General features: G+C 44.7%; 1 protein-coding gene across 1 annotated transcript in view; it reads left to right on the top strand.

Moving 5' to 3' along the window:
- LOC147899180 (Beta-ketoacyl synthase) overlaps nt 1–21,536 on the top strand; it is an 83,442-nt gene that overhangs the window by 35,284 nt on the left and 26,622 nt on the right. The window contains exons 10-13 of the mRNA XM_087378381.1: nt 15,422–15,498; nt 15,958–16,018; nt 16,117–16,199; nt 16,320–16,391. Coding sequence (XP_087234507.1) covers nt 15,422–15,498; nt 15,958–16,018; nt 16,117–16,199; nt 16,320–16,391 — 293 coding nt within the window. The remainder of the gene's footprint in view (nt 1–15,421; nt 15,499–15,957; nt 16,019–16,116; nt 16,200–16,319; nt 16,392–21,536) is intronic.

Raw genomic sequence — 21,536 nt, forward strand, 5'->3', positions numbered from 1 at the left:
CAGAGGGACATAGTCCATATGAGGCGATCCATGATGACATCACGGAGTTCTCTAGGCAAGGAGACATCCTCCTACTAGGAGACTTTAATGTACAGACGAGAGACAGACAGGTGGGTTTGCTTGACTTCATAGATGACAGAGATCCCCACATAATCTCGGAGCTAGATGCAGCAGAGCTAGGAATACTGAGACACTCCGCAAATGCTCCACAGGTGATGGTGTATGGGCGATATCTACTTGATTTGGGGGCACTCCATGACTTGATCATCTACAATGGTCTTCAGAGGTGGCCATTGTCTGGTGGACTCACCTGTTTCCCACACGGCTGTGGGTCCAATACGGTGGACTACCTACTAGGTCCACTTGCCCTTGTATCACGGACACACGATTTCATTGTACCCCCACCCCCACTCAGAGCCGACCACTCATACCTAGCCTTCCATATTGCTACCACTATGCCACCCACAGGGAGAGCCCCCATCACGCCTACACGTGTCCAAATCCACTTTGACCGTGCCCTCAATCTAGTATACGCGAGTCACTTAGCCAGAGCACTCCCAGCCCTACTTGAGGACGACATAGACCTCGCACGCACCTCGGACGTCCTTGTCTCAGTGGTACAGGATGTTGCCACCAGATCCTTTCCCACGACCCGATCCAGACGAGTCTGAGATGGGAAGACACCTCAAAACCCTTGGTTTGATACTGAATGCAGAGAGGCGAGAGCCTACCTCATACGAGAGCAGACCTTAGGGCATTTGAGGCACAGAGGAGTTTTCGACGATTGACACGCCGCAAGAGGCGGGCTTTTCTCACACACAGGATGGATAAGATTGTCAGATCTTTTCGAGGAGGAGGCCTGACCACTGGATGGGGTTTTCTAACGGAGCGGAAGTCACTTAGCCCCATCACTGACCCACATGTCTGGCACACATATGCATGTTCCCTCTATGATGTCCAGATGCAGACACCACCAGACATGTTCTCTATGCCCAAGCCCACTACTTGTCGCTTGTTTACCACACATAATGTGCGGGCTGCACGTCGTGGGCTACATAACCGGAAAGCACAAGAGGCCCACGGACTGAGCACTTTGCACATGGACAGGAGGTCTTAGCTCCAGTCCTAGCACACATGTTCAACCAGGTTGTTCCCACCCACTTGGAGCACCTCCACTATTATACTGATACACAAAGCCGGCGACCCTATGGAGACTGGGAATTACCGCACCCTCACGATTGGTCATACTCTAGCCAAGATTTATGGATTGGTTCTAGAGAGGAAGCTCAGCAGTCATACATAGTCTCAAGGGCAGTGAGCACTAGGACAGGCAGGCTTCTGGAGGCAACATTCTACCTTAGACCACATATTTACTTTGAGAGCTGTCATTGAGGAGTCGAGATTCAGACATAAAAAAGTCTACACATGCTTTGTTGACTTTCGAAAAGCTTTTGACACGGTTCCACGTTCCCGCATGGTCAAGAGACTATAGGAGATGTAGATTCTAGAGACATTGATTTGGGGGGTGGTGAGCTTATATGAGTGAGTTCGAGGTAGAGTACGTGCCCCAGCCAGTCTATCGGACTGGTTCGAGAGCACAATTAGAGTGAAGCAGGGCTGTCCACTCTCACCGACCCTCTTCGGACTCTACATTGATGAGATCACATCTTTCATAGATCGCCTAGGAGGCGAGGGTTCACTCTTGGGTGACCTCATTATACAGATATTGTTATACGTTGATGCATAGTCCTCATATCATCCTCAGTAGAAGGGCTGCAGAAACATCTGGAGGCACTAGAGGTGTTTTGCAAAGAGAGAGATTGACAGTCAACCTTGGGAAGACCAAGGTTATGGTCTTCAACACGCACGTGTAGTGACTTGTCGACTCAGCTTCACCTATCGTGATGAGCCAGTGGAGATAGTGCAGTTCTACACATATCTGGGGGCAATCATCACATTACCCCTTTTCACGATGACCCACGCAGCCTAGGCATCACTCACACGAGGACGGGGTGCTTTTGCCCGACTAGAGAGAGAGTGCTTCCAAGCACACTTTTTGGACCCACCAACAAAGAGCTAGCTCGTCGACACACTAGTGTGACCGACGGCCATCATCCATGTATGGAGCACCCTTTTGGGGATGTGACTTACCGAAGATCGAGTGGAGGAAATTTGAACGGCTACAGGTGACTATGGGGTCCAGGATGATTTGGAGTAAGCCCTCAGTTCCGCATGAGATAGTACAGGCAGGGTTCGCCATGACTCCCCTATAGATTGATGCCATCTTTCAGACAGTGACTTTTATCCACAAAGTTTGGGACTTGCATCAATGGAGATTACCGAGACTGGCCTTGGAGTCATCCAAATGACTAGCAGAGAGCAGAGTAGACACATGGTATGCACGGATATCGACATGGTTTACCAGGCATGGTATCCAGATGGATAGGCTCCCCCCTTTTTAGTATAGCATGGACGCATCCCTTGTATCGATTCCGCGAGATGAGGTTAATCGTATCATACAGGATCTCCTTCAACTCCATAGGTCTCGGACTTGGGGGGGAGACCAGGAGCTCCTCACCAAGTCCCAGTTCTACCTCGACCACTTTTTGAGAGTATCGGGACTCATCATCAGACAAGGAGCTCCCCACCAAGTCCCAGTTCTACCTCGACCACTTCCTGAGAGTATCGGAGGAGGGATTCATCATCAGACTCCAGTAAGAGGATAGAGGAGTCTCGCATGCATTGAGGATTGCCATTGGATAGATCCGTGTTTCATCTCATCAGTTGAGGATTGAGACGGGGAGAGCAGCATGCAAACCTAGGGAGCAACAACTATGTATGCTTTGCACACTAGGAGTGGCTTAGACAGAGGAGCACTTCCTACGCGCCTATCCAGTCTATTATGAGATAAGGGGACGATACCATTGCCTCTACTAGGAGGGGAGCGGCTTCGGTCCACTCTCACGATTGATCAATTTTCAGGATCAGGTTTGCATTGGGCTATATTTACTTGAGATGCGCCGACACAGGGAGACCCTACTACGACAAATTAGAGAGCAGTAGGAGGCGATCAGGCCACAGGATAAAGATGCTAACAGAGCACAGCGTCACGTCGCAGACTTCTATGCATTTGAGTCAGCCCAAGGACACATCGAGATGGAGGTGGAGGAGATAGTTGACATGTGGGCGGCTTGGATTACTGAGAGAGACCACCTGTAGCATGGAGAGACCAGAACACACTCTATTGAGGTCCGTCCTTGTGGGATCAATAGGCAAAAGAGAGAATAGAAAGAGTCGATGATAATCAGCCGTCACGTCAACTAGGATAGATAGAAAAAGAGTGTACAAGGTACTTGTACCTAGACCTAGGACTAAGTGTCCTAGGTGTCACATAGGACTAAGTGTCCTATGTGGCCTAAAAGGCACTAACACTACAAGTGCCTATATTTATGCCTACAAGGCACATACCATGATCTATAGGTCATCACTAGAACCACCAGGAGATGGCCTACAAACCCCTCTCCATGGGATGGGCTGAAGTATTCTGGAAACGTCTTAGAATACTTGGTATTTTCTGGTCATGGTGGCACATGTTCATCCAAAAGGATATAGCCACCTATGAATGTACAAGGGATGTCAGATCATGTAACAAAGGGAACCAAGTGTAAAGCCTGTTGGAAGACTTCGAACTTGGGACGAGGAAGTGCCTTTGTAAACATATCTGCTATGTTGTCCTCTGGTCAAAGTTCTCTTCTAAGGATGGCAAAGGTAACCAAGATTCAAAATCGTCAAACATGTCAACTTCTAGCTTAGCTTTGCAGTCCACAAGAGGAGAAGCTGAATGTTCAGCAAAGATTACATCTCTCTCTTCCTAGTATTTGGTTGGTATAACCAATACCCTCTGCTCTCTTGGCTGTAACCAATAAATATGCATTTGATGGCTTTGTCATCAAGCTTATGTCTCAGCTGAGATGGTACATGAACATATGCAAGAGACCCAAAAACTCTCATGTGTGAATCATGTGTGAAAGTGAAGGCTTCCTACCTTTCCATGCTTCATAAGGTGTAACAGTCTTCAATGCCCGTGTAGGTGATCTATTCAACACATAGTTGGCACACATCACTGCATCAAGCCAAAATTTATTCGGCAAAGACTTGGCCTTAAGCATGCATTTGGCCATCTCCATTGTGGACCTGTTTTTCCTTTCAGAAACAGGATTCTGCTGAGGAGTGTAAGGAGTAGTGCATGTGTGAGTAATGCCCCGTGAAGACAGAAATGCATCAAACTCCTTTGACCTATACTCTCCCCCCCATCTGTGTTGAGAGTGACAAGTTTGCATCCTGATTCATTCTCAACCATATTCAGCCACCTCTGAAAGCATGAGAAAACTTCAGATTTGGCTTTTAAAGGATATACCCAGCAATATCTTGTGAAATCATCAATGAGAGTCATAAAATATTTGTACCCGCCAATGGCATTTGTCCTCATTGGGCCACAGACATCACTGTGTACTAGCTGCAATTTCCTTTGTGAGAGTTTTGGACAATTCTTTTGAAAAGGAAACCGATGCATCTTACCCAAGAGACAACCCTCACTCACATGTTTGGAAACTGTGTGAGTTTGAGGTACATCATTTGCCATCTGCTGTGAATGTAGCTTTGCAAGAGCTCTATAATTGAGATGACCGATTCTCTCATGCCAAAGATGAGTTTCAGCAAGCTGTGAATCTGAAATAGCAAATGCTTCAAGAGAAAGTGCAGCCGAGTGATGATGAAGGTGATAAAGCCCCTTTTGCAAAGTGCCAGCGAGAACTATGGCATTGTCATCACGAAGATCATAAACTAGGCATCTGTAGCCGTCAAAAATCACTCTGAAACCTGAAGTGGCAATTGCTGAAATTGAAATCAAGTTGATTTCAATTCCAGGCACAAAAAGAACATTTGTCAGAGTGACAGGATGGCTTGAAATGGATGTGAGCTGCACATCTCCAATTCCTTTTACAGCATATGAAGCATTATTGTTAACTTGTTTCCTACTGCAGATCACGGGAGTAGCACCGATATTATTCCACCCAGCCTTTCTTGCCGGAACGTGAGAGCTAGCTGAGAATTCGAATTCAAAACATACGTGAGAGCTCAATCTCATCTCTCTCTAGCTTCAATAAGCCCCATCTCCCTAGATGGATCTAGATGCCACATGTCATCATTATAGGGCCTTACTAATGCAACATTTCACCCCTCTCTTGGGATGCTTTATTTTCCTTTGCCCCTAGGCACATTTATTGCATTAGACCCTTAGCCTTAGATCCACCTAGTCTGGTGCTATTAACCTTCACCTAGGACCTTGACATTAATTCCCTCCAGATCATTTACATGAAGCACAAACAAATATATTACAAATATAGATCCTAGAAAAGGGAAATGTCGATTGATTCTTCCGAGGTCATGCTACCTCGGCTAGAGCGTAACATTCCTTCCCTCTTCAGACATTAGCGTCCTCGATGATAAAGTCTGGAAACACTCTCCGCAACTGATATACGGATTCCCAAGTAGCTTCGGATAGAGGCTGACCATGCCATGCAACCAACACCGTGGGTATCTTCCGATTTCGTATTTGCATTGTTCCTCGGTCCAGGATTCTTGTTGGTTTGCGCCTCGCATTATCCTCTATCTCCTGAAACAAAACCACACCTTCGATTAGTGAGTCACCTGTATGTAAAAATTTCTTTAAGCGCGAAACATGAAAAACCGGGTGCACCTTACACCCCTGTATCAATTCTAATTTATAGGCTACCTTGCCTATTCTCCTTAGAATTAACCACGGCCCATAGTATCGAGGTGATAACTTAGCACACTCTCCTGAAGTTAACGACTTCGAGTGCGAAGGAACTCTAAGAAAAACTTTTTCTCCTTACTTAAATACTCTTATAGACCGGTTTTCATCCGCATACACCTTGGCTCTATCCATAGCCTGGCAGATATTAGCTCTCGCAAGTGCTAGCATCTCCCGCATCTGAACCACAAAGTTCACGGCACTAGGCACTTTCTGAGGTACTGCAACTATAGTTGGATTTGCTGGTCTATAACCATAGTTCAGCTCAAACGGACTGAACCCTGTAGAGGAATGTTTTCTATCATTGTAGGCAAACTCTAACAATGGCAACCACTTGTCCCATGTATGGTGCCTCAATGACACATATGCCCTCAGCATATCCTCTAAAGTCTGGTTGACTCTCTCCGTCTGACCATCCGTCTCAGGATGATCCCCACTACTCATTCCCAACTCAGTCCTTAGTGTCTCAAATACAGCTGTCCAAAAATGACTGGTAAATCTGACATCTCTGTCTGACACTATGGATCTAGGCAGTCCATGCAGATGAAATATATGTTTAATAAACAAATCCGCTACTTGCGGGGCTATAACAGACTCTCTAGTCGGAATGAAGTGAGCCATCTTGGTTAGACGATCAACCACCACAAGGATAGAATCATACCCTCCTTGTGTTGTAGGCAGCCCTACAATAAAGTCCATGGAAATGCTCTCCCACTTACTTAGTGGTACTTCCAAGGGCTATAAAAGTCCGGGTGGCTTCACCTGCTCGGCCTTACTTACCTGACACGAGAAACATCATGTCACATATTCATGGATATGCTTTTTCATCTTTGGCTAAAAGAAATCTCGCTTCACGAGATCATATGTCTTCTCGACCCCTGGGTGTCCCGCACATGGGCTATCATGGCACTGTCGAATGACTCTCTGCCTGAGATCATTCTGACTAGGTACTACAACCTTGCCATTTCTCTTCAGCATACCATCCCTTATGGTATATCTTGCATAAGTTTGGCCTTTTTTGGATGCCAGGTCATCCTTTTCATTTTCCCCGGGTTTTAACACATGAGATTTAGCCCATAAGCTCTGGACAAACTCATCCACCTTTTGAGTTTCTCTGATCTCGGTCATTAGAGCACTCTCTAATACCGTGAAACTCATATATTGTGCATAATGCGAGACAACGCATCAGCAACCTTATTATCTTTCCCTCTTCGGTACCGAATCGTTAAATTAAACTCCTGCATGAGCTCTGCCCACCTAGCTGGGCGGCTTCTCAAGTCAGGTTGTTTACAAAAATGTTTCAGAGTATCATGATCCACATCCACATAAAACTCTGAACCATACAAATAATGCCTCCATGTTTTCAAAGCATGGATAACCGCATACAACTCTAATTCATGAGTTGGCCAATTCCTTTAAGAGGGAGAAAGCTTCTTGCTTTCAAAGGCTACTGGCCCTCCCTCTTGAAGGAGAACTGCTCCTACCGCAATGCCACTTGCATCGGTTTCCAAGAACAACGGTTTCTGGGGATCAACTATTTTTAACACCGGTCCAGCGACCACAGCTTGTTTTATGGTGTTAAAACTTTCTTGTTGATTTTGTTCCCATATAAAAGGTACTTTATCTGAGGTCAGATCAGTCAATGGCGATACTATTTCGGAATATCCTTTGATATGCCTTCTATAAAATTGGACAAACCCCAAGAATGATCGCAACGCGGTCAGACTCTGAGGGATTGGCCAAGTCAGTATCGCAGCCACTTTCTTTGGATCCATTTCTACCCCCTCTGGAGTAATTATGAATCCTAAATATTCAAGCCTAACCATATACAGTATAGTTTTCTTTTTATTTACATAAAGACTGGCTTTCCTCAAAGTACTGAACACTATTCTCAAGTGTTCACGATGCTCAGTAATACTTTTACTGAACACTAGAATATCGTCAATAAAATGTACTACAAACTTTCCGATATACGGACGTAGTAAATGGTTCATAAGCATGACGAATGTCGCTGGAGCATTAGTAAGTCCAAAGGGCATTACCAAAAACTCATAATGACCAAACCTGCTTCTGAAAGCGGTTTTATGCACATCCTCAGCTCTAATCCGGATCTGATGGTAGCCACACTTAAGATCTATTTTGCTGAAAATCACGGCTCCATGTAATGCATCTAGCAAATCATCAATCTGAGCCATCGGATACCTGCGCTTAACAGTGATATTACCCTGTAATCTATACAGAGGCGAAATGTATCATCCTTTTTCTTCTTTAATATCACTAGCGAAGGAAAAGGTGAGAAACTCGGTTGAATCTGCCCCAACTTGAGGTATTCTTCCAGTTGTCTACGCACCTCCGCCTCTTCAGTAAAACTCATTCTACTATAGGGAGGTCTATTTACAGGTTCTGCCCCCGGAATCAGTTCAATCTTATGTTGAACATTCCGTACTGGAGGTAACCCATAAGGTAGTTCATCCCTAAAACATTCAGAGAACTCCTCTGTTATAAGATTAACCAGCTTGGCCATCTCACCACTTTGCGTAACATCAGTGCTAGCCGAAGAATCATCAACCGGCTCTACCGATTGTGTGCAAAGGAATAAAAACTCTTCTTGAGCTTTTCGGATTTCCATCACGGAAACCAACGGTCCCTGAGGTATATCTTTCTCACCTCGCAAGACATAAAGCACATCATTCATCTTGAATTGATATACGTGCTTTTTTCAATCAATGGCTGGATTCTTCCTAGAATGCCACGCCATAACCAGGGCTATATCTGCATGAGCAAGCTTGGTCATTTCAAAATCAAGCTTCTCAGCATAGTCCTGAATACGAAGCTCCAACTGGGTAACCCTTTGGTCCCATACTTCAGTTGAACTTCCATCTGCCATCCTGACTATATACGCATAGTTAGATGGGTTAGTCTTTAACTTCAGCCTCTTCACGAGCTTGGAGTTAATCACATTGTGAGTTGACGCCAAGTCAAACAACACAATGACATCATGATTGGTCACTTGCCCTTTCATTTTAATTAACTCCGTATCATTAAAGGCTGTATACCCCGTTGCTGCGGGCTTAGATAGGATGTTATTAGGTGCACTCGTTACTAGCTTAGCAACAGACACACATAACAAACAAGGTACTGACCTCTGAGAAGATCCCGCTAGCTGAATCTGCATCTCTTCCGCTCTGGGACTTCCCTCCATTTCCACGTTACATTTTGAGACCACCATCTCAGCCATCCGACGATCTTTATTCCGTGGACAATCCTTTCACTGATGAGGCTGAAGGCATCCAAAACACAAGCCTTCTCTCCTCGCTTTTTCTCTTTGTTCTGGATTTAAGGGAGACTTAGACCAAGCCCGGGCTGCCATTGGGGTTACTTTCCTCTTCACTCCAATGGTGGTACTTGGTTTAGGAGTTTCAACTGGTTTCGCCTGCTTGGCTTGACCACTCGGCTGAGAACCACTCCCTTTACTAATCCATTTCTTCTTAAACCCAGATTTCTTCGGATACCCATACTGGGTTCTGACCTGTGCAAACCCACTTGGCCTGCTGCCCTTGGCATCTTCATAGTTCAGGGCTATGGCTATTGCATCATCTAACGTGTTCGCGTACTTAGCCCGAACTTCTATTTTTATCCGATCATTCAATCCAAATATGAAATCTTTCACTTGGATTGATTGAGGCAGGGGTTCATCAACCTTCATTACGCTCTCTCGAAACTTATCAGTGTATTCTGCCACTGAAAAATTTCTTTGACGAAGGTTCCTATATTGATCCCAAGCTCGAGATGCTTCGTCAGGAGGTAAGAAGTGTTTCCTGAATTCTCTTTTAAACCCCTCCCAGGTAGTGGATGCTATACCATCTTTTTGTTGCTTAATCCACCACCGATCCGCTGCCTCACTAAACATGTGAGTCGCCTCGTGGATCTTCTTGATATCATTCTTGATTTCACAAATGGCAAACGCCTCGTCCCATTTGTGTAACTAGGTCTCAATGACATCAGAACCATGGTCGTTCATCCGACCAAAATACTTTTCCGGCCTGTAATTGGCAATATTTGGTACTTTAGCCTTCCTAGGCTCGATCGTATGGACACTAGACTCCGGTTCCATTGGAGCCTTTCCTTTCTCCTCTCGAGAAGGTCTGGCAGACATACAATGTATTGCTCTTCTAAGTTCAGACTGCCCTGCATTTGTCTGTAACTGTTGCGCTAATAACTGCTGCAAGGCATCCTCAAGTAATGCAATCTTGCCAGATAAGGTGTGAGCTCCTGGGCGCGACACCTGCTGGGTCGGCCGGACTCCTGACTCACCAGGGTCCCTCCTGGAAGCCCCTTCTTCTGCTTCCATTTAGTTCAATGGGTGTTTTGTTTTGTTTTTTTTTTAAAACACCGCTAAAACACTGTATTTACAAACTGACACGGTTCAGTGTACTGACACTCTGACACAATTCCCTATACTAGGGAATACCTGCAATCCGAGATTCACACTAACTAGGCATTTGATACATGCATATATCCCAAATCCCGCTTTTCCCTATACTAGGGAATTTCCTGCAAGTCAACTCAGACTGAAGCACACAGGCATATGCACAGGCATAGTAAACTGTAAACTCTGCTGTACAGAAATAATAGGCTGCACAAAAAAACTGAAATCTTATAATGAAGGAAAAATTGATGCTCCCTGGAAGCTCCACGCAATTCGAGTCCCCGAAGCCTGCAACCTCCACGTACTGCCTGCTCGCAAATGATACGATCTTTTTTTCTTTTACTTCTGTCAAAGCGTAGCTCTCTGTTTGGAATCTGTCACAGCCCAAGAGCAGTCTGCGTGGCCTTGGACGAAACAGATAGGTTGTTCGTCAACCTATCGTCTATCTTCACCAGCCCCCCCAGATCCCGTGCGTCGCCCAATCCACGTATCACTTCGAAGGCCTCCCGTAACACGAGCCCATTTACAATTTCCTTTGCCCCTAAGGCACATTTATTGCATTAGACCCTTAGCCTTAGATCCACCTAGTCTGGTGCTATCAACCCTCACCTAGGACCTTGACATTAATTCCCTCCCGATCATTTATATGAAGCGCAAACAAATATATTACAAATATAGATCCTAGAAAAGGGAAATGTCGACTGATTCTTCCGAGGTCATGCTACCTCGGCTAGAGCGTAACAATTATTAGCACATGTGACAGCCCCCCCTCGAGGTGCATCTGCTAAAGAATGAAACAACTGTCTGCAAGATGTGACGTGCTTGGAGGCACCACTATCAAAATACCAAGACTAAGCATCATTAGCAGTAAAGAGTGCATCAGCTTTGGAGGGATCAAATGAGCAATGGACAGCCCATGCCCAATGATCCTGAAGAGCATGTGCATGTGAAGCATCTGCTGGCTCATGGGATTCAATAGCATGTAAGGCATTAACTGTCAATGCTGCTTTCTTTTTCTCCGAAGCAATGCGCTTCTTGCATTCTGAAATGTCATGTCCAGGCTTGCGACAATAGTTGCATCTTTTCTTCTTTGACTTATCTGCTGTACTTTTAGATGCATGGGAGGAATTGCAGCTGCTATGCGTAGATTTTGGCTTGCCCATAGGCTTGGAAGCCTTGCCTCTTCTTGTCTGCTGTGAAGCAAATGCATGATCAAGAATAATGGCTTGTCTATTAGCTCGGCTTTGCTCTTCCTGCAAAAGCAAAGTAACTAGCCGATCAAAAGAATAGTGGTTTGGATTACCCATGGCCACTAATCGAAGGGTTGTAGCAAACCCTTGATATGTATCTAGCAGTCCATTTAGTGTGGTACTGACAAGCTGTGAATTTGGCACCACCTCATCAATGTTGGCAGGTTGTTCCATGAGGTCCTTGACCTTTGTCAGGTATGCATCCATAGAGTCACCTTCATTCATACTGACTTCCTGTGATTGCCTTCTCAAATATGCAACACGTGCTTCATTGCGAATCTGATAGAGAGAAGCCAATTTGTCCCAAGCATCCTTTGCTGTCCTGCAAGACTGGATGTGTGGAACAATGATTCTCTTGCATACATGAATGTGCATTTGTATCTCTTGCATCCCATCTTGACTGTTCCTGAGTTGGAAGAGCAGAAGCAGGAGTGCTAAAGGATAAGGCATCAGGAGTAGTACCCCCTGCAGAGGGACCGGCAGTATGGGCAACCACAGTGGCATTGGCTGGCCTCAAATACCCCAGAAACAATATTCCACAAATGTTTTGCAACAAGAATATGTTTCATGAGATAAGACCACATCGGATAGTTGGTGCCATCCAACTTATCATCTTCACGCAGAACGCCAAATAGATCTTGATTGTTCCCAGCCATAGCAAATGTGATACCCTGAAAGAGACCTGAAAACCCAAAAGCCTCAAGGCTATCACTGCAAAAAGCTGGCTGTCCAAAAATGACAGCAAATATCTGCAAATTTCCAACCCAAAACAAAGGGCAAATGCAGATCTGACCCAAATGTGACTGTGGCAGGCAATGTTCACTGCAAAAACAGCAAATCTGGAAAAAGCCCCAAATTTAATGAGGGCAAATAGGCCAAAAAGAGGGCAAATGCAGAAAAGCCCCAAATTTTGCTGAAATTTTTGCAAATGTGACCCAATGAATGATAATCTGACTGAATGTCCTGCAGAAAAGACTCAATGTCTGAAAAAATCTGACTCAATGTCCTGCAAATGTGACTCAATGTTCTCCAATCTGTCCCAATGTATTGCAATCAAAAGAGAAATTGCAGAAAAAAAAAGCCTCAAGGCTTGCAACTGCAAAATTAGGACTTGCTGTCCACAAATTGACTGCAAAAGTGCACATGTCCCAAAGTATGAACCTCAAAATGTAGGCTTTCCAAGCTGTTGAAATGGCTTGAGAAGATTTCAAACAGTAGAAGGAAGATAAGGAGAGCAAAAGCCCTCAAAAGCCCCAAATTTTGAGAATACTCTGCAAATAATTTCACACGTGCCAAACCTGTACTGAAATCTCGAGAATAGTATGATCTGTACGGACATAGCAGGTACGTGACTGTACGGTATAGTGTACGGAGCAGAATGTACAGTTGTACAGTAGTTGTATGGAGCAAGGGACTGAATCCAACGTACGGATTTACGGATGCAGTTACGAGGCAAGTACGTTGTATTGAACAGGTACATTGTTGGTACGCTGTACGAAAACTGTACGGAGCATGTACGTTCCCACGTGCAGGTACGGCGAGCCAAGTACGAAAATGTACGGAGTCACAGTCCGTATCTGCTGTACGGCGATGCAGATACGGATCTGTACGTCCGCTCACGTACGGGTTGTACGGTGCAAGTACTGAATGCAGTATAGAACATGTACCAGACCTTCCATACGCTTGTACGGAGAGATGTACGACGCAGGCTGAGTACGGTCGTTCGTGTGTGCAAGCTGAGTACAGTTGTTCGTACCGTACAACTGTACGGAAGGGAATGCAGGGAGTTCGGGGCAGGAAGACGAGTCAAGCCTTGCTCTGATACCACTGTAGGATCGATAGGCAAAAGAGAGAATACAAAGAGTCGATGATAATCAGCCGTCACATCAACTAGGATAGATAGAAAAAGAGTGTACAAGGTACTTGTACCTAGACCTAGGACTAAGTGTCCTAGGTGTCACATAGGACTAAGTGTCCTATGTGGCCTAAAAGACACAAACACTACAAGTGCCTATATTTATGCCTACAAGGCACATACCATGGTCTATAGGTCATCACTAGAACCACCAGGAGATGGCCTACAGTCCTATCATAGCTTTCCTCAAAGGAGACCGCCCGAGGCGAGGGGTTACTCTGAACAACAGGTTCAGAGATCGAGGAGACCACGTCCCCCTCCGCCACAACATGACACAGCCCAACAAATGTAGATCCGAGACATTTTCACTGGTCACAGGCGAGCCACCATGGTGCTGGGCTTTGGCTTCTGAGCCCGAGTCTCCGGATTATATCTGATTTTGTTTGAGCTATTGACCAGTTTATCAAGTTTTTCATTTTTTCGTTTTTTAGCTTAGTAGTATTAGCACTCAGCAAGGGCCTTAGCGTGCCCTTTGCTCCAGCTTACTGGGGCTTGTATGAGATCATCCTTTTGGTGTACTTTGTACCTTGTCCCGTAGGCCCATGAGGTGTTCCGCGGACGTTAAATATCGTTGTTTGTTTGTTTGTTTCTTTCTCTCTCTCTGCCCTTGAATCAAAGCATGTGATTTGCTAAGTTCTATTGGAAAATGTGAGCTTCAGTTTCAGTGGTATCAAAGCCAGCCTCATCACTCTTCCTAGAGGGTGATGATCCAACAAGTGAAGCAAGAGGTTGCAGATAACGGCCATTGATACAGCCCCCGCTGGAGAGCATGAAGACTGAAAGAGCTCAAATGAGCTTGAGAGCTCGAGAGCTCCTGAATTTATAGGCCTGGAAGCCAACCTATGCTTTTACAAAAGTCTAGCTTGTTGGTGCTTTGGCCAAAATAGGATGGCTTTATTGAAAAGCAAGAGCTTTCTCCAAAGATTGGGTGCTCCACTATTTGTAATTGTCTGTTGTTTGTGTGGGTGCCTCTTTTTTTATGGTTTTCCCCCTTAAAAAGTGGGCAATTTATCACTCTCCGAGTCTATGCCATTAACTCAAAAATGAATCTGTTTGGTTTTCACAAGCAATTGTAGCTTGAATGAAGAGATTTTGGACTACTTTTTGATTAGCCTTCTCCTTTAGTGCTAGCCTTCGTCATGGCTAAGTCTGCCCTTCACCTCCGGAGTACCGACAGAAACTTAGTACAAAGACTTAATGGATGCTCAAGTATGTGTGGGTGTGTGGATTTGTATGTGTGAGAGTATATGTTTTATACTATGGTCTGCACCCACTGTTGTGCGCTCATGATGTCAGTGTGCTATGTGTGATGGAGTTTATGCTTTTCAACCTTACGAGTGGCTATCATGAGATTGAAACTGCACTATGTTGTGTTTTTAGAGGATGAGTTTGAGCATGTTGCTGGATTCATCTAGATATATACAACACCATTCACACATTAAATTGTAGTTAATACATGCATTCTTGTGCTCTTGACTAATCCTAGTCCTCTATGGGCTTTCCCACCAAGTACGTTAATAAAAATGATAGAAACTTTCTCTTGTTGACGGGAGTCAGCTCTCTTTGACTAGAGTCAAAACCAAATATTTCTTTGTATTTCTGGGGATGAATCTGATTCCGTGACATTTTGTGGGCTGAAAGGGGGCTATTTGCTTCCTATGGTGGATTTAAAAAGTGAAGATTATAATAGAGGGGATGTGATTAATTTACAGAAGGCCAAACCTATTTCTCTTACATTATAATAGATTATACTAGATGGGATGTGATTAGTTTCCAGAGGGCCAGACCTATTTCTCTTACATTTTTCCTTCTCCATAAAAAATCCTTTGGGAGAGTTCCACAGGAACCATATTCCTGCCTGTATGGAATGCAAGCGAGTCCTTTTTGATGTGACTATAAAGCCAAAATAATTATAGTTTAATTTTTGCTGATAGTATTCAAGTTGAAGTTTTTCCGTCAACAGAGTTATTCATTATAGACATTGCTGTTGCTAGGCGATGCACATCACATAACACAGCCTTCTGAGAATGGTCGAGGAGCCTTGTTGGCCATGCAACGAGCTTTGGTTCAGGTTAGTCTAGACTATTTTTTAAATAATCAAGTGTGCACTATTCTTACAATATATATAACCATTGGATATGTGTAGCAAGTAAACTTTGGCAGATGTTATTAGTACTGAAATTAAATACAAAACATCATTTTAGTATTCAGAATGTGAAGATCAAACAATAGTGCGGCAGTTGCAATGAGGAAGTAGAATATGCAAATCCTATTTTGATTTATTAAAGAACATTTTGTAGTATAGTCTAAGCTCCCATGGATCCTATCTGCTGTGTTAATCTTTATGTGTTCTAGGTGATGCTAGTAGCTCATTCTTCCCTCTCGAATTGGGATAGAAGTTAAACATGACTAGTTTTCATGTAGGTTTTGAGCAGGTTTTCAATTATATTTTGTGGCCTCGAATGAGGTAGCACATATTGTGAAATTTAGCCATCCTGCTTTTATTTTATATATGTTTTTGGTTTCACAGGCAGGCTTGCAACCAGAAGAGGTGGACTACATCAATGCACATGCAACTTCTACACCCTTGGGTAAAACTCCTAGTGACATGCCTTTTTAAAATGCATTTTCATATCATCTAGCTAAATTGATGAGTTCAAGCTTTACAGTGCTGTGTCACTTGATTCAGGGGATGCTGTTGAAGCTAGAGCAATAGAGGAACTTTTTGGAGAGCATGCTGTCTCTGGCAATATGGTTCTGTCCTCAACCAAGGTGAGACGACCTTGTTAAGCTGCACCCTACTTTGGTGACACTTCAGATCAGCAGATCGGTGTTTGACTAAATTCCTGTTAAAATTTAGTTTGCGTGATTCTGATCTAATGATTTTTTCAGGGTGCAACAGGCCACTTGCTGGGAGCGGCTGGAGCAGTCGAGGCAATCTTCTCGGTGCTAGCTTTGCATAAAGTATGAAAGGCATATTCTTTGGCTGGCACTTTCATATCTCATGTGTCAGAGTCGTGCTTACACAGAAGCGTGATTTCCAGTCGAATAACTTAATAAACCTAAAGTTTTAGAACTTTTACAAATTCTACATTAAAATACCACAACTTTAAATGCATTCACACAACATAACAACAGGAAAATAAAAGATAGAGACAAGTACACCAGCACCCGACTGGGTGAGAATGAGGCCGCTCCCCCCAACTGGGTAAATCCAATTGTATTTTTAAAAAAATTTAATGATGCTTAGCCTCACTACAATGGTAGTACAAATCTTTGGACAAAACCCCTTCTGGGAAGTCCAGAGTTCTAGATCAAGACTCAAAATAGGAATATTACAACATCTCCTTTCTAAAGTGGGACTCAGATATACATATGATTGAGAATCATCCAAGAACATAATGACTGGCAGTCCCTGGCCCGGTACCAGGTGGAGAAAGCCATAGAAATGGTCTTGGTTCTTTTTCTTATCCCTTAGAACATAGGAAACTCAGATTTTACCCGTTAGGGTTAGTATAGAAACCTTACTCTGGAAAAATCAATCTTTTCAACACAGGCAAAACCCTAACTGTCTAAAGATTTAAAAAATACAGTTTAGAGATAAAATCAAACACCTTCAAGATCAACCAAAAGTGAAAAACGATTTTGAAACAAGGGAGAAAAGAAATAGCTCAACCATCAATATAGACTAAAGGTCTAGAGAGAGAAGGTGTCTAGAGAGAGAGAGCATCTAGAGAGAAGGCATCTAGAGAGAGAAGCATCAGAGAGAAGGCGTCGAGAAGCCTGATAGAGTGGCTTGGCAAAGAGGGCTGATGGAATGAGGAAAGGAATGGGAGGAACAAGCCTAGAAGTGAGGCAAGGCCCTTAATTTATAGAAGAGCTAGGGGAGAAAAAGCAAACTCAAAAGCTAGGGTTAGGAATAGAAAGAGCTTTTACAAGAACAAGGAAAGCTTGGAGAAAAAAAACCAAAGGCAGAAAAGCTAGACTCTAAATAGAATAAAGCTTAAATCCTAGAAAAGCAAGAAAAGAAAATAACTTTTATTATGTTAGAAATGAGGAGGGAATGAATCACTCAATCCTCCACCCAAGATCTCTCCAACTCTTACACACTCAACTTAGATAGATGATCACAGACGCAACAAAAACACACTCAGAAATAACAGCAAATATAGACGGAGAGAGAGTATATTCATCCACCGGATGGTGGGCAGAAAATGGCTCCAAGGGAGCAATACAAATCACAGCAGGGTGCTGGAGAAAACTGATGAACTCTCTCTCACAAAACTGTCCCAGATCTGAGTGCTGAACACGGCCTTGGAGAAGGGCTTTCTGTATTGCACTGGATGCTGGGCTGAATGCAGAAGTGGGCCTTTTATAGGCTCTGCCCAGGTCCCTTCAAATGACCGACCAGCAGGGTCGGTTACCTTGTCTGGTGGCCGACCATAGGGGCCCCATAAACCGACCAAGGTTGGCCTTGGTTGGGCCGACTTGGCCAACCACAGACCCCTATATAAGGGTGCCCTGGGCGGCCAGTCTGTGCTGCTGCTGGTCCCTCCATGTGAGGCCTAGAGCCCCCTCATACCTGCTGTTGCAGGCTGCGGCCAGCCCGTGTGCTGGTCGCCTATATTTACCATGCGATCCTCCCTCTGATGCCGGCCTGGGTCTCTCCCCAGCCCTCCTACCTCTCACTGCCCCTTGTCCCCTCAAATCGGGGGCTCACAGGTGGGCACAGTGAGATTCTAACACCCCCCCTCAATGTCACAACTGTAGGCCAATCCCCATACGTCTGATGGGTGCTCCATCTGTTCTCGAGGGAGGGGCCTTCGTGAAGAGGTCGGACAAGTTGTCGACGGTCGGGCAGTACATGAGCTCGATCACGTCGTCGATGATGAGCTCTCGAACAAAGTGGTAATGAACTTCGATGTGCTTGGTCCGATCCGCGCATGGAACACTGGATTCTTGGCAATGGCTATGCAACTCTGATTGTCGCACATTAGCACTGTTGCGTCCTTCTGACTCATGTCCATGTCCTCCAGAATCCACCTCAACCACAGTGTCTCACAAGCTGCTGTACATGCGGCTCTGTACTCTGCCTCGGTAGATGAAAGGGCCACTGTGGGTTGCTTCTTACTCAGCCAAGAGATGGCACCAGATGCAAGTAAGAAGCAATACCGTGTTGTTGATCTTCTGGTGTTAGCATCACCCGCCCAATCACTGTCACAGAACCCGCCTAGTTTGATGCCTTTGGTGTAGGTGATCCCGTAGGTGCAAGTACCCTTTAGATACCTCAGCACCCGTAAACATGCATCCCAATGACTCTTCCTGGGAGAAGCAGAGAACTGGCATAATAGCTCAACTGCATAACAAATATCAGGTCGAGTATTGGTAAGGTAAAGCAAGCTTCCTACCAATCGTCGGTACAAAGGAGTATCGACCGGCTGAGATGCGTCGTGAACACTTAGCTTGAGTCCGACCTCCATGGGAGTTATTGCTGTCCTGCAATCCTCCATTTGGAATCTCTTCAGAAGTTCTCTGCAGTATTTCTTCTATGAAATGAAGATCCTGTCTTTGATCTGCTTCACTTCTATCCCAAGGAAGTAGTGTAATAACCCAAGGTCTGTTGGAGATAAGTGCACACTAAGTGTACTATTTCCTAGTCTACATTTGTCTAAGTCTAGTCTAGTCTTTGTGTCTTGAGTGTGTGCCATGTGGCACCTCTACAATTATCCCATAAGCACTCTTGCTTTATGTCTTGTACTTTGGCCCATATATTCATGGGTCACATCATTGCAATCTATCAGTCTAGCTTGTGTCTTGTCTACACTCTTCTCAAGGTATTTCTTGTCTTTCAATCTTGTTATTTCATTTCTAGTTTCTAGTTCTTGCTTCCATATTCCAACATGGTATCAGAGCCATGTAGATTCCTCTTCTCTCTCCTCAGTCTGCTGTAGCCATAGCCGCCTCTTCTTAGACTTTTGCTCCACTCAGCTGGTCGCCATCTCCTTTTTCTGCTCGTCTTCTTCATGTTGCTATCGTTCCTGCTCAGATCTGCCCGCCTCTTTCTGCCCCGCCATCACAGCACGCCATTGCGCGCCAGATCTGTGCAGTTCCGCGCCAGATCTGCACGCCAGATCTGTGCAGTTCCGCGCCAGATCTGCGCAGTTCAGCTCCAGATCTGCGCCCATCAGCTCCCGCTCCTGCACCTGCATCAACGTACGAGAGTGTCCGTACAGTCCGTACGACTGTACGGAATCTGTACCTGCTGTCCGTATAGTCCGTACGATTGTACGGAATCCGTACCTGCACAGGTTGCACTTCTTCAGCTGCTGTTCGAGATCTGCGCCATCTTCACGGAGATCTGTGCCATCTGTTCGACCTCCTGGACTGCGCCCCTTTTTGCACCTCTGCCTCTGCCTGGGATTAAGGTACTGTGCTTTGCCTCTTTCAGTTTGCTGAGCAGTCTCTCTTTTTTTGTTGGTTCCTCCTGCTTCGATGGGCTATCATATGCTATGGCCTTGACAAAGTGGTGAGAGAACCGGCTTCTTGGATCTCTCCTTTCATTTATTTCTGCAATATTGTAAGGGAATAGACACTGCCCTTGCATCCTAGCAAGAGGTAAGACCTTCCCACATGGCATCTTCCTCTCATTCTCTCATATCTATCGACAAATTCAATGGGTCCAACTTTCATACTTGGCAAATCAAAATCAAGTGCCATCTTATGAAAGAAGGTCTTTGGGACATTGTTCACCGTGCTGCTCCCGAAGGTCCCGACACTGAGCAAGTTGTCACTGCCAAGAACGACAAAGCCTATGCTATCATCTTGCTCGGCCTTGGAGATGATTACATTCATCACATCTCCGACATACAGTCTGCTCCTCAAGCATGGATCACTTTGGATACCCTTTTTGGACCCCGATCTAAAAACTCTAAGATTGCACTTATGATCTCATTCTTTGATCTACATATGCAGGAAGGAGCTACTATAGCCTCTCATGTCAATTATCTTCGCAGTCTTATGGTTCAGCTTGCGTCAGTCAAGTCTCCCATCTCCGAAGATATTGCTATTGCTGTGCTTCTCAAAAGCTTACCTGACACCTATGCTACTCTTGTCACTACCTTCAAGTATCACAATAATCCTTCTCTTGAGGGTATCATCAATGCTCTCCAAGAGGAAGAAAGAACTCAACAACGAAAGGTAACTGACATTGCATTTTTAGCAAAGAAAGGAAGTTCTAAGGTAAGAAAGCCTTGCACTCATTGTGGCAAAACTAATCATATGGAGAAGGAATGTTTCAAGGCTCATCCATGCACCATTTGTGGCCATGATAATCACCGGGAGAGGGACTGCTACTCCAAACCCTCTACATCAGGCCCTGCATCTACCTCAGCCCATGTTGCTGCAGCATCTCCATCAACAGATCCTGTTGTTCCTTCCTCATATGATGAGAAGTGGGCTTTCTGATTACTTCTATTTCTTGTTTACCACCTTGACCACCGATGATGTAGGTCAAGGGGTTCTAGTGTCGTGGTCTTTCTGTTTGACTACAGTTAGTCTTCTGTCTATCTAGTCTTATCAATCTATCTGTCTTTCAATCTGACTATGTTTTGTTTTAGATCCATCTTGTCCCTACCCTTGTGGACCCATATGAGGATATCACTTGAGGAGGGGTGTCTCAGGATCTTTGTTTGTCATGTCTTCTATCTTGTCTCTCAGTCTATCAGTCTTTATGTATGTCTTCTAGTCTTGTCTTTCTGTCTTACTCCTAGTGTCCACTTAAGGAGGGTGTTGGAGATAAGTGCACACTAAGTGTACTATTTCCTAGTGTACATTTGTCTAAGTCTAGTCTAGTCTTTGTGTCTTGAGTGTGTGCCATGTGGCACCTCTACAATTATCCCATAAGCACTCTTGCTTTATGTCTTGTACTTTGGCCCATATATTCATGGGTCACATCATTGCAATCTATCAGTCTAGCTTGTGTCTTGTCTACACTCTTCTCAAGGTATTTCTTGTCTTTCAATCTTGTTATTTCATTTCTAGTTTCTAGTTCTTGCTTCCATATTCCAACAAGGTCAATCATCTCAAACTCAGTCATTGACATGGTCACCT

This window comes from Dipteris shenzhenensis, chromosome 8, assembly GCF_047967505.1.
Source record: "Dipteris shenzhenensis isolate YYH24624 ecotype China chromosome 8, Dip_SZ_1.0, whole genome shotgun sequence".
Classification (NCBI taxonomy): domain Eukaryota; kingdom Viridiplantae; phylum Streptophyta; class Polypodiopsida; order Gleicheniales; family Dipteridaceae; genus Dipteris; species Dipteris shenzhenensis.